This window comes from Pistacia vera, unplaced genomic scaffold, assembly GCF_008641045.1.
Source record: "Pistacia vera cultivar Batoury unplaced genomic scaffold, PisVer_v2 Contig521, whole genome shotgun sequence".
NCBI lineage: Eukaryota > Viridiplantae > Streptophyta > Magnoliopsida > Sapindales > Anacardiaceae > Pistacia > Pistacia vera.
The window spans coordinates 1141863-1157216 of record NW_022196359.1 but is presented as its reverse complement, the minus strand read 5'-3'; the positions used below and the strand labels follow the sequence as shown (position 1 = coordinate 1157216).

Below are 15354 nucleotides of genomic sequence, written 5' to 3'. Positions count from 1 at the left end.
TAATAACATCATTAAGGGCGCCAGACACACTCAAACAACTTTGCATTCGTTGAGTCGATATTACTCTTATATTAAAATTTTGAGTAACACTACACTCACAAATACTTCTTACTAAATTTCTCTTACAAACGTCATATGTCAGTTCGTAATTGATTAGTTTGTATAGATTCTACTTGTCTAATAATGGGTCTATCCGATCAAGTCAATTACAGATTATCACGTGTGATTAGTGAGATTAGTGAGTGCGATTAGTGAGATTAGTGAGAGGTGTTAATGAGAGTCTCGACGAGGTTAGTATTATCCTAAAATTTTACCCGGGGGAAACATTTTGAGGATATTTTTGTCCTTCTATGTGAAAATTGGATAATCATATTCTGAAATTTTTAAACAAGTAAAGTAAACTACACATATTCTTGACCAGATTTATCTCTCTTATAGAAAATCGCTCAGACGACGTCAAGTCACACATTCCGACAAAAATGGTTGCTCGGAAATTCTCCGTTCGCCACCACGAGTCCTCCTTCGACGTCGACTACGACACAGATGACGGCGTCGAAGTCTCTTTCTCTCCCTCTCCCTCTCCCTCTACCTCTAAATTCTTTCAATTCCTCTCTAAATTATCCTTTTTCTTACAGGTTTTCAAATTCCAGCTATTCTCTCTCACTTCTATCCCTCCCGACCAGCTCAAGGTCTCAATTTTCCTTTCTCTGCCGGTTTTCTCTCTATGTTAATGTGGTTAATGTGTGTTGATTGGATGATCAGACGATTCATTTTTTTTTATCAGATTGTTAGTGATGATGACCATCAACGGCCTGTGTCAGACGACTCTGATCTTCTCTCAATTTGTGATGATCTCAAGTTAGTGTCGATTGAAGAGGAACTGGTTAGTAACAGTGCTAAAGAGCAGGAAGAATTGCTGAAGTCCGATGAGGAATTGGCGCGAATGTTGCAGGTTTTGATTTGTTTTATCAGTTTGATTGCCTTGAGTTGTTATCTGTTTCAGTTTTGATTTTCGAAAGCTTTTTTTTTTTTTTTTTGTGAGTTTTTGGGAAAATGTTTTGTTTGTTTTGGTGTTTTAGGCTGAGGAGGAAGCTCTTTTGTTACAACAGTATGTTGTGGATGATGATGGTGGGGATTTCGAAAATAGGTTACGGCCTTATATTACTCAAGTTCTCATGGTAATTCTGATATATTACGACTTCTTTATATATGTACATCATACTTGTAATATTATCATAGGGTTTTACTATAGTGCCGGATAAATCCATTGTTCCAATCGTCTAAAAGTCAAGGACCGTTGGAGAGATTCAATGGTCCAGCTTTGGTACCCCAGCAACATAACAACTCCCTTCGGTATAATACTTGTAATATTATGAGTTACAACCTGGAATTTGGACCATTGGATCTCTCCAATGGTTCAGCTGGGACTGGCGGGGTGGAATGGGGCAACATTAACCCCCTGCAACTTACCAACTCTCTTGAGTATAAGACTTGTTTTAGATGAGTTATAACATGAAATTTTGGAATGTAACAATGTACAAGTTGGTTTCTAATATTTTGATGTTACAAAGATTTTAAAGTGAAGACAATTAAAAGTTTGTAATGTTGACCTTGCTTTGAGGGCATCAATTAAAATTGTAAGGACTTTATTCTTTTTTCCTTTTTGCAACTTCAAATTTCTAATAAATGGTTTTTATTTTATATGGAAAAGAAATAACCCTACTTGGCTTGGTTTAATATCAAAGAAGAACCTTTAAATTTTGTTTTCGTTTTTGATTTTCTTTTCTCTATGTAGTGACTGAGCTTAAGGGTTATTGTTCTGATGTGAATCATTGGCAAATTGATTGATTGTTTTTGTAGTATGAGGACCCAATACGGCAAGACGCGGCTAGAAAGATTGTTCCAGTAGAAGAGCTTGAGGAAAAATCATTTGTTGCTTTGGCAAAGGTAAAACTATGCAGTCTCCTACAAATGGGAACTAATCTGTTGGATCATGGTTTTTCACAGAAATTGTGATGGAATTAATGTATGTGACAATGCTTTGTAGATGCGTAGTGTTGCTTACTTATAACTACATTTGAAAGTTTTAAACTGCTCATTCATGTAAAAATATAACTACCTCTGAAAGTTCTAAACAGTTCATTCACATTAAATGAAGTGCTTGACAAATAGTATTCCTGTAGCAAATGGAAATGATTGCAAAAGTTCATCTTGTTTTACTTATCTCTCTTTTTTTTTTTTTTTTTTCTTTTAAAAGAGTGTAGAAGCTATGAAATTTTATCAAGTATGTGGAGAGAGATGGTTCAGAAAGATTATGGAGCTGTAATTATTTGTTATGTATGTATGTGTGTTGAATTGTTTCAATGTGATGTTTGTAGAAGATCTCAGAGCCATATTTGCTTGATATGATTGGTATAGAAAGGTTCTCAAGGTTCTGTAGTTTGCTCAGGAAGATATGGAAGTTGATATGGTTTATTTTTGCTTCACCGGTGAGCTGGTTTAGTCAGAGAAAGAGTTTCGGCTTTTGGTTGTTTATTTTCTGAAAATATTGTTTAGGTAGGTTGATTTAAGATATTAGTTTGCTCTGTGTTATGACCATCTGTTAATGCTGGTAAATAATTCCAATGTTTATTAAAAGTTACTCTTTTAACTGAAATTTATTATTAACTTTCTGTCATAGTTTCATATATTTGTTAAATAAATTCTGTGACGACATTATTAAAGATAATACAAGTCCACTGTTGCTTAGATTGAACTAACATTTAGCTATGTACATGGATCATTCTGTCTCTATAATATATCCTGCGAAGATATCATCGTAATTAATAATTTTGATATATATGTTTTAGGAGGGGAACTTTGAACCATCAATAATTGAACAACGTCATGCTTTCCTGCTACAGCTGCTTTTCTGGTTCAAACAATCCTTCAGGTGCTTTTTATAACTTAAGCTGGTCTTATTTTGTGTTTTCTTTACATGGTAAGTAGAAAAAAATTATAATTAACAGCTTATATATATATATATATATATATGGGAAGTTTTCAAGAGAGTTTCCTTTTTATTACCTTTTTTTCTTGCATTTGTTTTGGGAACTCAGGAAGCAAAGCCATATTTGAAACCTCCTAGTTCAAATAATTTGAATAAGTCTAATAATACCACTTGTTGTAGTATTAAAGATCCACAGAAGGAAAACCTACATTCCATACCAATATTACACCTCCCTACATGTACAAATCAGTCATTTGCAATGCCTTACTGGAAAATTTCACTTAGTAATGTTAAATCCTGTCTTTTTATATTTCTTGTCTCTTGTAAATATTTTCAGCTTTGGGTCATCAGGCTAAGGCCAATTAAAGTTTAAAATCCTTTGACCAACAAGTTATGTAGGTGTATGTGATAGTGATGGTGTTTTATATTGTCATTATCACATTGTGTTTTTCTGATTGCAAATTTAACTTCTAGGTCACATGGATAGTATTTTAACTTTTGGTACTTTTGAGGAGTGGATGATTGCTAGTCTAAGTTGATGTTTTATAAATGAAAGGTATTTATTATTTATTGTTAAGTAAAAGCTGCATATACGCGTTTTAGTCTTTCCATTTCCTCAATCTACACTACCATTTTCCTTAATTTCTCTTTTTCTACATTTTTACAATGTTTTCTTCAAGAATTCATTGTTGCCCTCCTCCGTGATTAGGAGTTGAACTTACCCTATATTCCAATTTTGGGTTTCTGGTTGGACCTAGCTGCATGATATGTGTTGATGCCAATTTTAGTTGTCATTTAACTTGGCGCCGCCAAGTTTGTTTTGTAATTCTGAGTAGTCTACAATTCATGTTCTTTTTTACCATCCATTACTGACAAGATGGATTTTGCCTGTGTATTTTATTATTCTAATACTCTAGGTGGGTCGATGCACCTCCCTGTGATGGTTGTGGCAATGAAACTACAGCTATAGGTATGGGTGCTGCACTTCCTGCAGAGATCCAATATGGAGCACATCGTGTTGAACTCTATAGGTCAGTGTAGAGAATACTTTTACTCTTAATTTATTATCTTTTTGTTTGAGTTTGAATTCATACATATTCTAGATTCATAATTTTTCATTGTATGTTTGGCAATCTCTCATGAAAAGATCTATATCTTTCTATAAATATTGGCTTCCCCTGTTTTATCTGATCTGCAATCGCATCTACTTCACCCTCATAGCACATAATATCTGCTAATGATGTCTTGGTCCAGTTTTTTCTATTTTGACAGCTGCTTTCTTTAAATTTCTTTTTTTATCATGGCATTATTGTGATGAACAATCTAATACAAGAATGCTATATTAGATATGTTATTTTTCAGTCGGTTAGAATATGTGAATAAAATTGGTAAAACAGTTAAGTCATTATTGCTTTTTCATATCTGGAATTTTAAAATCAAATGTTGTTTGTGTTGCTCGTTAGAGCTTTTTTATTGGCTGGATTTTCCTTAATTTCCTTCGTTTATGATCCGAAGAAGATTTCAATTAAAAAACTTGTCACTTGCCTTTATTTCCTAGAATGTCTTGTTTTGACAAGATTGATGATTTGTGTTGCATTGAGGCTTTTCATGTTGCAATCCAGTTGTGAAGGCTATCCCATTTTAGATAGCAACATCCCTTTTTATATTCTAATTCCTTTATTTCTTTCATAATCCGCAACATAGTCTTTGATAATGTAACAGGAAATACAAAATGCATCTCTAGAAAAGCACTGCATGGGTCAATTAGTCCTTAATTTTTTTTCTTTTTTTAAGTTTTCCTTGCCACTATTTTGCTTTTGCATTTTTCTCTCTCCATCTTGACATATTTGTTAGTACCTTCATTGCATTTGATGTGTTGATCATTTTTATGTGCTCCAGCTGCAAGTTTTGCTCAAGGATTACTCGTTTTCCGCGGTATAATGACCCTCTAAAGGTATTTAAATTTCTTGGCCAAATTGCAAATTATAGATTTCATAAAGTGCTTAATCGTCTTTCTCTATTTCATATATGCAGCTTGTAGAAACAAGAAAGGGGCGTTGTGGGGAGTGGGCCAATTGCTTTACACTTTATTGCCGAGCTTTTGGCTATGAATGTCGCCTGGTTAGCAATTCTTTAGTTGTTAATTCAATTTGGAAATTAGGCTTCTTAACTCAGCGCTTCACAAAATTAATTGCTCTTTCTTCAGGAGAATTAATTGTCTAATTGGAATAAGACCACTAGTTTTTTGGAACAAGAAGAATTTTTCTCATGATACATAGTATAGCCTTCTTTTTGTAGCTTTGAGTGGCAAATGGGAATTTAGCAGACTCTTTATAGTTAGTACATGTTTCATGAATGGGAATTAACAGACTCTAGTGACACATCATATGGATATGGTAATTGTTTTGAGATACAGCTCCCTGATGAATTTGTACTCTGCTTTGTGTTGTCAACTAATGTAGAGGATGATATTTCTTATTATTTGTCATATATCTCAATATATTCTGTCTACATCTACCACATTAATATAATATTAAGAATCTTGGAGCATGTAAAAACTTTAATCACCCCCCTTAGAAAAACGAAACACTGTATGGTTCAGCCATGGCCCTGTGTCCTTTTATGTAGTCATTAGACTAAATTGGCTCTCTTGCACACCTGCATGTTGCATTTACAGAAGTTTTAGAGATATTTCAATGTTATGACTTCTTCTAAGAGCCATGAACTAAACTGATTTGTTTGAGGAATGTAAACTTAAGAAATTGCAGCTTTTTGGCACAAACATATTGCTCTGTTATTTGGTACTATGTCGGTGTCATAAGAAACTTAGTATTCATTTATATGTGGAACAACTTGAAGCTTGTGAGAAAATTATGTCACTAGTTACTAACTATAGTTTTATTTACAGATCCTGGATTTTACAGATCATGTCTGGACAGAGTGCTTCTCGCAGTCTTTGGGAAGGTAGACTTCATATATAACATTTCTGTTTTGTATTTTCTTGAGTACATCCAACAGTGACTAGGATTAGCTAAAATACAGAGTTAAATGATTTTTTGACATCTATTACTTCAACAGATGGATGCATCTTGATCCTTGCGAAGGAATATATGACAGGCCATTGTTATATGAAAAGGGGTACTTCCAATTTCCTGCTTTAATTATATATAGGGAATCCCTTGCGAAAAATATTATACTTTATGAATCAACTCTGTCACCCTGCATCCTGTTCTTGAATAACGTGTTATGCTCCTTATCAACATCATAAATGTCGTTTTTGTAGGTGGGACAAGAAATTGAATTATGTCATTGCTATTGCAAAAGATGGAGTTTATGATGTCACTAAACGTTACACCAGGAAATGGCATGAGGTACTTATAGAAGTAGTTGTAATATTTGCTAACCGATTTTTTTATGACAGTTTGCTTTCTTTCTTTTCCTTTTGCAAATTCATGATGTGATTTTGAGAGAAAAAATTCTTTGAAAAACAATTAGGTTCTTTCTCGACGGAATATTGCCAGAGAGGAAACAGTGTCTTCTGTTCTTACTAAGTTGACACGAGAATGTAGAAGAAACTTTGCATCTGAGGTTCTTTGTGCTCTTGAAGACCGTGACAAATCTGAAATGGAAGCACTTGAAAGATTTTTGCATTCTGCAGATGATAGTTCTGTCTCTTTACCTGGAAGACAAAGTGGGAACAAGGAATGGCGCATTTTAAGATCAGAGATTGGTGCTGATGACAATTGCTCTTTGAGTTGCTCTTCTTGCCCAGTTCGAGTGTGCATAGATGAGCATGTGACAATAATTTATAATGCTTTTTCTCCTGTCCTTTCTCAAATTGTTGAGAATGATATTTCTAAATCAAGAGCAATCGAAGTACTCACGAGTTTTAAAGGAATACTGGTGGATCTTAGGAAGGCACCCTATAAAACAAGGAGAGTTTCCTTGAATACCAATTGTAATGATGGACTGAAGGTTCTGCGTCAGTTGGTGCCCTCTCTTGGGCAGTTATTTGAAGCTCTTTTTTTGAAGTGTAAGTTGGATGCTGATGGAAGGCTTGACATAGGCTTGGCTGGTGACCCTGTTAAAACCTCTTTATCACTATCTGTTGTGTTGGATGCTTTGGATGATATGATCCATGATCTTAACAGTTGCAATAACTTAAATAGAGATTCTCTTTCTCTGCCACTTTTGAAGTTAAACCGAATTCATTCTGGTTCAGTCTTAGCAAGCGGAGAGGAGATTCCTTTTGGGATTGTAAGTAGTATTTGACTTGTCTATTTTATTAGTTCGTATTTAAGAGCTTTAGAGTTTGTGCCTCCCAAGTTTTCCTTCATAAATGTTCACTTCAATGAAATCGTCAGGCCATATCAGCTTTTGATGGAACTCGGTCATCTAAATGGGAAGAACCAAATGGTGCTAAAGGTATTGCAAACCAAATAAGTATCTTGTCCTTTGTTGCCTTTATATAAGCCAAATCAAGCTGAAAGTGATCAATTGATTCAAGCAGTATTTCTAGTCTTTAGACTGGAACTCTCAGATATATGCTAGGCGTTTTACTTAATTGATAATATTGCCTTAAGTTTAATTTTGGTTTTGATTTTTCTGAAATGCTTTCTGGTACAATTGTTAGAGCGCTCAAAGATGATATATTAAAAAAGCCAATAATAAAAGAAAATTCTAGATGGTTCAGTATAATCCCTTCCATTACTTGACAGTTGGAAACCCATGAATATTTTACTAGAGTCAAAAAGGCTAAGATTTTGTGTTTGAAAGCGGTAAATATTTCTGCTTCTAGTTGTATTTTTCCTTAAATTTATTGTAGTAAAATGTGATTCATGTGAATAAACCCTGTAAAAACAACTATGTGCAGATGGAATTCTATATCAGAAAACTTCTGCCTTCGATTTTTTGACATACCATTCTTTTCATCCTCTTGTAATTGCATTGGCCTGTTTCTCTCTTTTCTTAACCTGCGAAAAATAATAAATCAAAATATAATAATACCATTGGCATGACTGTAGACACATGCACTCCAAAAGAAAACACCCTTTCATTTATATGTTGGTTGCACAATTTTTTGAACCTTGCTTGTGACTAAATTTTAGTTATGTTCTTTTGTAACTGAATTTCATCATGTAGGTTGTTGGATAATATATAAACTAGCAGACAACCAGAAGCTCGAACTTGTGGCATATGAGTTGATGTCGGCCAATGATGTTCCAGAGAGGGATCCAATGAATTGGTATGATTTTAAGAATGTAAAACCTTGAATTTTTTTTAATTTAACTTTCATATGCAAGCTTACGAGATATTTTTACTATCATTGTTCAGTGATTTGATTTTCTTGTGTTCTACCTCTCGTTAAAAAGGACCCCACGTCCTGATGTCCTTACCTGTGGTCAGTATTTTTGCTAATTTGATTTTAAACTGCCTGGTTTATTTTGAAATAAACGACTATCTGTCAACAAATCACAATATCTTTACGAGTCCATAATATAAGATTGTTTGCAGGACCATCTCTCTTTCCATGAATGAATGTTTAGCTGCAGGTTCATTTTACACTATCTGTCACAAGCGCAATGTTGGTTTATCTAATATCTTCAATTCCAAAGTGTATATGACAAAACAATAATTACTTTATGCCTTTAAAACCCTTTCACTTCAATCTTATATTCTAATGCTCGCACATTCTTGTAATTGAGTGGCCAAAATTTCCCTTATAATGCTTGAAGTTGGTTTCCCATAAATTTATTTATGAAATGATATTCCGAACTTGATTTTCACAAAGGGTCAACTCTAGTTTTAAGAATTATTGTCTTGCCCCTGATGCTTTGATTCCTTCCTTTCAGGGTTCTTCAGGCAAGTGGTGATGGGGGATCTAGCTGGCGTCTTCTGGATAAACAAACTTCTCAGATGTTTGAAAATCGTTTCCAGCGTAAAACATTTAAGATTAAATCAACTGGTTTTCTATCAAATGCTTTCAGGTAAATTATTTTCTTAAGATTCCTTTCATATACACATCTATCCGAGTTCTTGAACCTTAAGATTGTCTCTACTGACAGGTTTAGGTTTCTAGCAGTTCGAGACACGTCAAATCCTCGATTTCAAATAGGTAGCATTGATCTGTATGCAAGCAGCAGTTAACATGTATATGTAAATCACCAGCTAAAGTGAAACTTGAGGCGTCACATGGATTTAATTTAACCCTTTTCATATGTTATTTCATCAGTATCTTAATTTACTGAGCCTAATCCATGAATCTGGCTTCTTGGTTGTGGGTGATATCCTCTTCTAAGATTTCTTTCCCAGCGGGTTGCCACTTGCCAGTACAAAGAAATTATACGGAAATAACTGGTGTTTCATATATTCTATATTTAAACTTTAGTTGTTGTATGTTGTACCAATTCACAATTCTTTCGGGAAATGGGTATACATATGTTTAACTATTTTGGATATGGAGCAGTGTTTTAAAACCCAACTGGGGGTGAAATCCGGCAAAGTGGCCAGGTATTGATTTATCTGGTGAAATCGGTGTTTGAACTTGAAATCTAACAAAAATACCCTTAAAATTTTTATGTAAGTCCCATAAGTTTGAAATCTTGCAAAAACACTACTTTCAATGTTGATAAATTGGGTCTGTTTACGGTGATGACAGCACTCCCAATCATCACAAAAACACTCCCCTTAACCTCTTAATCAAAATCCATCCTCCCCAGCTTGTCTCCCCAATTGTCGACAACAATGGGCTTTTTTGGCAACATAGTTTTGCAATTTCTACTTGATTCACCCACTGGAAATTGTTATTATCACCACTATTACACTCACTGGTCATTCCTCTTCAAAAGTCTTAACATTCCAGCCTTCAATTGTTCACATATTAATGTCTTAATTTCTAAAGTTTTAAATGAATAAGAAAATTTGTAATCCAATCCGATGAAGACCCTAAGTCTCAGAAGAACCAATTGAACCAACCGGGCTGAGACAAGTTTTAAAACACTGATATGGAGTAGTCTTTAGTTTAGATCAATGACAAACGGTGACTCCATTATGAAGCATTTACCCTCTGGAATGGTCAATCCACGATGGCCATTGCGTGTGGCTTAATTTCTTTGAAACATTGATGAACTTTCTCCACTGATTGTAATGCTACCAACTTCACAGTCTCTTTTTCCCCAACAGTTAACTTGACAAATTTGTCAAGCAATCCACCCTTCAAAGTTTTCACCAAATTCATATTGTAACCCTTTTGAGTTCCTGTGGTTTACTGTTTCACTCTAATCAAACTTTATAAAATAAAGAACAAAGCAGAAACTGAATGTAAAATTTGCCCAAAAAATGAAAAATGAAAAATATGGGTCAAGCCATGTAACTTTTCTTCATGCATCAAACTGATTTATCCTTCAGAATCGATTTAAGTTTAGAAAAAGCAAATGAGAAAGCTAAACAATGCTTCCAAGCCACAACCCATACAAGTTTCTCACTAATTCATTCATTTCTTTTTGCGTTCGTTCTTCTCAGTGTCAGTGGCCGTCTTCGATCTTCTTCAAGCCCTTCATGTCCGTTGTTTCAACCCTGTATCATAAACCAAACCATCAATAAACTTGTAATACAATTAACTAGCATCCTTCTATTTTATCAATTCCTTAAATATATGTATACTGAGATATGGCGAAAGCTGATGAATCCATTAAATGATAGGATATTCTATAAATAGCATGATTTTGTTCTTAACAAATAAACGATTAGCTGCATCTAAAAAATCCTGCCTAAAATGTTGAAACTGCAATCGAAAACAAAACAAAAGTATAAATATCTATTTGCCAAATGTAAAGAATGCATGAGAAATATCTGGAACGCATAAAGCCATTTCATCAAGAATATCAAGCCTTTTGACAAANAGACAAGTTTTAAAACACTGATATGGAGTAGTCTTTAGTTTAGATCAATGACAAACGGTGACTCCATTATGAAGCATTTACCCTCTGGAATGGTCAATCCACGATGGCCATTGCGTGTGGCTTAATTTCTTTGAAACATTGATGAACTTTCTCCACTGATTGTAATGCTACCAACTTCACAGTCTCTTTTTCCCCAACAGTTAACTTGACAAATTTGTCAAGCAATCCACCCTTCAAAGTTTTCACCAAATTCATATTGTAACCCTTTTGAGTTCCTGTGGTTTACTGTTTCACTCTAATCAAACTTTATAAAATAAAGAACAAAGCAGAAACTGAATGTAAAATTTGCCCAAAAAATGAAAAATGAAAAATATGGGTCAAGCCATGTAACTTTTCTTCATGCATCAAACTGATTTATCCTTCAGAATCGATTTAAGTTTAGAAAAACCAAATGAGAAAGCTAAACAATGCTTCCAAGCCACAACCCATACAAGTTTCTCACTAATTCATTCATTTCTTTTTGCGTTCGTTCTTTTCAGTGTCAGTGGCCGTCTTCAATCTTCTTCAAGCCCTTCATGTCCGTTGTTTCAACCCTGTATCATAAACCAAACCATCAATAAACTTGTAATACAATGAACTAGCATCCTTCTATTTTATCAATTCCTTAAATATATGTATACTGAGATATGGCGAAAGCTGATGAATCCATTAAATGATAGGATATTCTATAAATAGCATGATTTTGTTCTTAACAAAAAAACGATTAGCTGCATCTAAAAAATCCTGCCTAAAATGTTGAAACTGCAATTGAAAACAAAACAAAAGTATAAATATCTATTTGCCAAATGTAAAGAATGCATGAGAAATATCTGGAACGCATAAAGCCATTTCATTAAGAATATCAAGCCTTTTGACAAAGGTTTGACACTGAATCTAAAATGAAGTGCAATCTTGAAATTTACAAAGCATTGCATCTAGAATTAGGTGTGCTCTAACACGGGTGATGTATTTGGTGTATTGTTTGTGAAAGGTACTGCCAAACAATTTCTGTGGCATAATCATTTTCACAGCTGAATCATCAAACGTGTGGCTGGTCAGTAGTAATAACAATTGGTATGTAGTTGACAGTGTTAAGATCTACATTTAAAAGAAAACAAAAATATTATATATATATATATATATATATATATAGAGAGAGAGAGAGAGAGAGAGAGAGAGAGAGAGAGAAATATTTGGTTTCATATTGCTATCAGTACCATACCAAATAACTGACTGACCAAAGAATAAGTTACATTGATTCACCATATAGTACCTTAAAACAATTTGAAAGACATTGACAAGATATGAATATAAAACAACAATAAAATATATGATTTCAAACTGAAGACAAAGATTACTTCAGTGGCCATACCCTAATTTCAGCAACAGAACAAGGGCAAAATATGATATGAACCAAAGACAGAAAAATTGGGAATGCAATTCAAAGATTGAAGAAACTTACGTTGTTCCAAAAAGGGCAATCTTTTGAACTTTTGTAACATCAGAACCCGCCTGATTGTCCTCAATAAATATTGTCAAGCTGATTCAAATAATTAAGTGAGACCAACTGACACTTTAATAAAATATCATGATAAGAACTAGGAAGGTATTTTATTAACGTATAAGCACGGAGCTTACCTACGAACATTCTGAAACTTGACAAACTTTAAGACAACTGGTTTTCCCTACACAAGAATAGATATACATAAATTGTGTGCCAATTATTTTGTCCCAAGAAAAAGTTCTTTCAAACAACAGCAGACTAGCATTAGAAGCTGAAGTGAACATGAAATGCTACCTGGAGATTTTCTGGGGTTAAGACAGCTGAGTCACTTGCAGGGAAGTCATTGACATTACTGTCATTACAAAATCGTGAAATACAACATAAGACATCATTACCTTTCCATAACAATTAAAATAATAAAAGATAATTGTCTGTTAAACATTACCTAAATCCCATATGTTCCCTGTTTGAGAAAAGTTTCACAGTCTTGGGACCTATTAAACAACCTTCATATCAGTAAATATAACCACACAAAAAGAAACATTGCATCAAAATAGCACTTCATGGTTGAAACTTTTTTTTTATTTAAATACTACTAGCACATCACTAATGAACAAATCTAAAGGACCCTAATCCTTAAAATTAACTTTAAAAAGTTGAGACAGCTGCAAAGGTCAAGACATTGGATTGCAATATTTATGTCACATGTCCACCAATTACACTACACTCTGCTTGTATGCTACCCTCAGAAAGAACAAATTAAGTTTTCTATCCTATAAATATAATGTATGTATAACAAGAATGGAGATGAAGCATATTACATATCTAGCCTTTTACTCTTTCACACGATCTTGGTTCCTCATCATAAGAAAAGAGCATTGACAATGATGATCTAAGTTTGATGGCTTTTAACATTCCATACTGTTGTATGCTTGTAATTTTTTTTTTCTCTCAACCAGATTGGACAAGTGAGAAAAAGATAAGATTCTGTTGTGTACTATACTGTTTTGAAAGTCACAAAGATAATCCATGCATGCACATAAAACAAACATATTTGAAGAATTGATAAGCACCTTCTTCTTCAGGTCCTTTGATGACAAAAGAATGAAGTTTAACGACTTGATTGAAAGGAATATAAATCAGAAGTTGCTCATCTGCATCACTTTCCAGATTCAATCCATCATCTTCCCTGTAACCCTACTTCACAAGAAACTAAATTAATCATAGCTTTACAACCCTCAAACTATCATGAAGAAGTCGACCAAGTAATATAGAATACCTCCAATCTTGCTAGAAAGACATGAAACAAGAAAAAAATAGCTTACATAAATGAGTGTGATGGAATGAAAATAAATATTAAAAATTGGAATCAAGTAAAACTGGATATGCCAATTTCTAACTATTCTAAAGAAGACAACCTCTACTTCCAAGCAATTTCACTTCTATGGCAAGATTCCACACCGCAAGACACAGGTTAGTAGATATTGAACTAATACTACATAAAACCCAACAATATATATATATATATATGCTACAATATGGTGAACTAAACTTCCCATATCCTCACAAATATATAAAAGAAACTAATATATTCAGGTTTTTAGTTCCTTATTGTCATCATGACCACGAATCGTGAAATTTCAAGCTGAATTGGCAATCAAGATATTTCAACATAAAAGAATAAATTTTTGTTCATGTATTATCCAGTAGTATTCTTTTTATATGCTACAGTAGTAAAAATTAAATAACTACCCCAATTTATAATCAAGAAAGAAAATAAAATAACTTTGAATGTAATTACCTGTTTAAGAGCATTGGGCAGAGAATGAGCAGTATTTTGGTTAAGGCATTCAACTCCGGACCAATCTATGAAGTCCAATAGATCAACCTGATCATGCAAACCAACGTAACAATCTTAATAGACCCTTTCTCTTAACAACCCAAATATTATAGGATTAGAAAATTACAAGTCTTTAATCCATCACTCGAAACTCAAAAAACCCAGAAGCCAGATACCAAGTTTCACATAAAATTTTCTCGGCAGCCAAACAAAATCATATCTTGCCAAAAACCCGACATCATTCTAACAATTTCAGCGCATCCTGCTTATCACTAAGCAAAAAAAAACCTGTACGATAAGAAAAGAAGAATCTTGCCACTATGGCTCAAAACCCGAAAACCCCAGTTGCCAGATTCCAAGTTTTAGCATTAATTTCATAGGAAAAAAAAAAATTAAAACTTATAACATTACTTACTTGGCCTCTTAGAATTGCGTTGGCTGATTCACCAGACATGGCTTACGAGTTATTCGTGAAAGAGGAAAAGTAGAGTCGAGGGAAAAGTGGAATGAAATAGAGAAATGTTTTTAAGATGGATTAGGACAAGGATTTTTTAGATGCTTTCTAGGTTGACAAGAAATTGAATTGACTTCTACGACACCGTTTTAGATTTCCTCTAAAACGCATCGTTTTGGTTGGATTTGGGCCATTTGAGTATTTTCGAAGTGAGACCAGGGAGATGATCCAACGTGGGCCAGCAAGCATAACAATGGGTTTAAGGTTGAATCATAGGTGTGGAATACCCCACCAAACAACTTTCCTCTCAATCTCTAGGGTTAAAATTTTCAATTTAGGTCTATTGAAGCATCACATGACCATCTTCATTATATAAATCTTAGCTTAAATTTAGTAGTAGAATAATGCCCATATCATATTGTTAATATTAACTCAAGTATTTCAAATCTAATTCTTGTTTTTATATATAGGATGGATATACATAAAAAAGGTGTCACAATTATACTAGATCTATTATAAGTCTAATTATCCTTTTAAAACAAAGGTTAAAAAATATATTTTGAATATATTTTGCTAACATTTTCGGTCATTACTTTTTTGATGATTGAGACTATTCTCTCAAGATTT

The 15354-nt window shown here is 33.7% G+C and overlaps 2 protein-coding genes across 3 annotated transcripts; one reads left to right on the top strand and one right to left on the bottom strand.

Moving 5' to 3' along the window:
• Positions 1–401: 401 nt before the first annotated feature.
• Positions 402–9385, top strand: LOC116106761 (peptide-N(4)-(N-acetyl-beta-glucosaminyl)asparagine amidase). The gene is made up of 17 exons (XM_031393086.1): positions 402–557; positions 636–689; positions 785–952; positions 1080–1178; positions 1861–1947; positions 2850–2932; positions 3907–4020; positions 4889–4943; positions 5024–5110; positions 5898–5953; positions 6068–6127; positions 6273–6360; positions 6485–7246; positions 7354–7414; positions 8132–8234; positions 8842–8976; positions 9055–9385. The coding sequence occupies exons 1-17, from the start codon at positions 480–482 to the stop codon at positions 9134–9136; spliced, it is 2172 nt and encodes a 723-aa protein (XP_031248946.1). The 5' UTR covers positions 402–479; the 3' UTR covers positions 9137–9385.
• Positions 9386–10304: 919 nt separating this feature from the next.
• Positions 10305–14764, bottom strand: LOC116106765 (PITH domain-containing protein At3g04780). Of its 2 annotated transcripts, none has more exons than XM_031393089.1 (8): positions 14689–14764; positions 14235–14321; positions 13507–13630; positions 12879–12927; positions 12728–12785; positions 12568–12614; positions 12392–12469; positions 10305–10564 (listed from the first exon to the last, which is right to left on the bottom strand). In XM_031393089.1, the coding sequence occupies exons 1-8, from the start codon at positions 14725–14727 to the stop codon at positions 10513–10515; spliced, it is 534 nt and encodes a 177-aa protein (XP_031248949.1). In that variant the 5' UTR covers positions 14728–14764; the 3' UTR covers positions 10305–10512. The 2 variants fall into 2 exon arrangements, with proteins under 2 accessions (XP_031248949.1, XP_031248948.1); XM_031393088.1 differs by lacking the exon at positions 10305–10564 and adding an exon at positions 11224–11483.
• Positions 14765–15354: the final 590 nt, after the last annotated feature.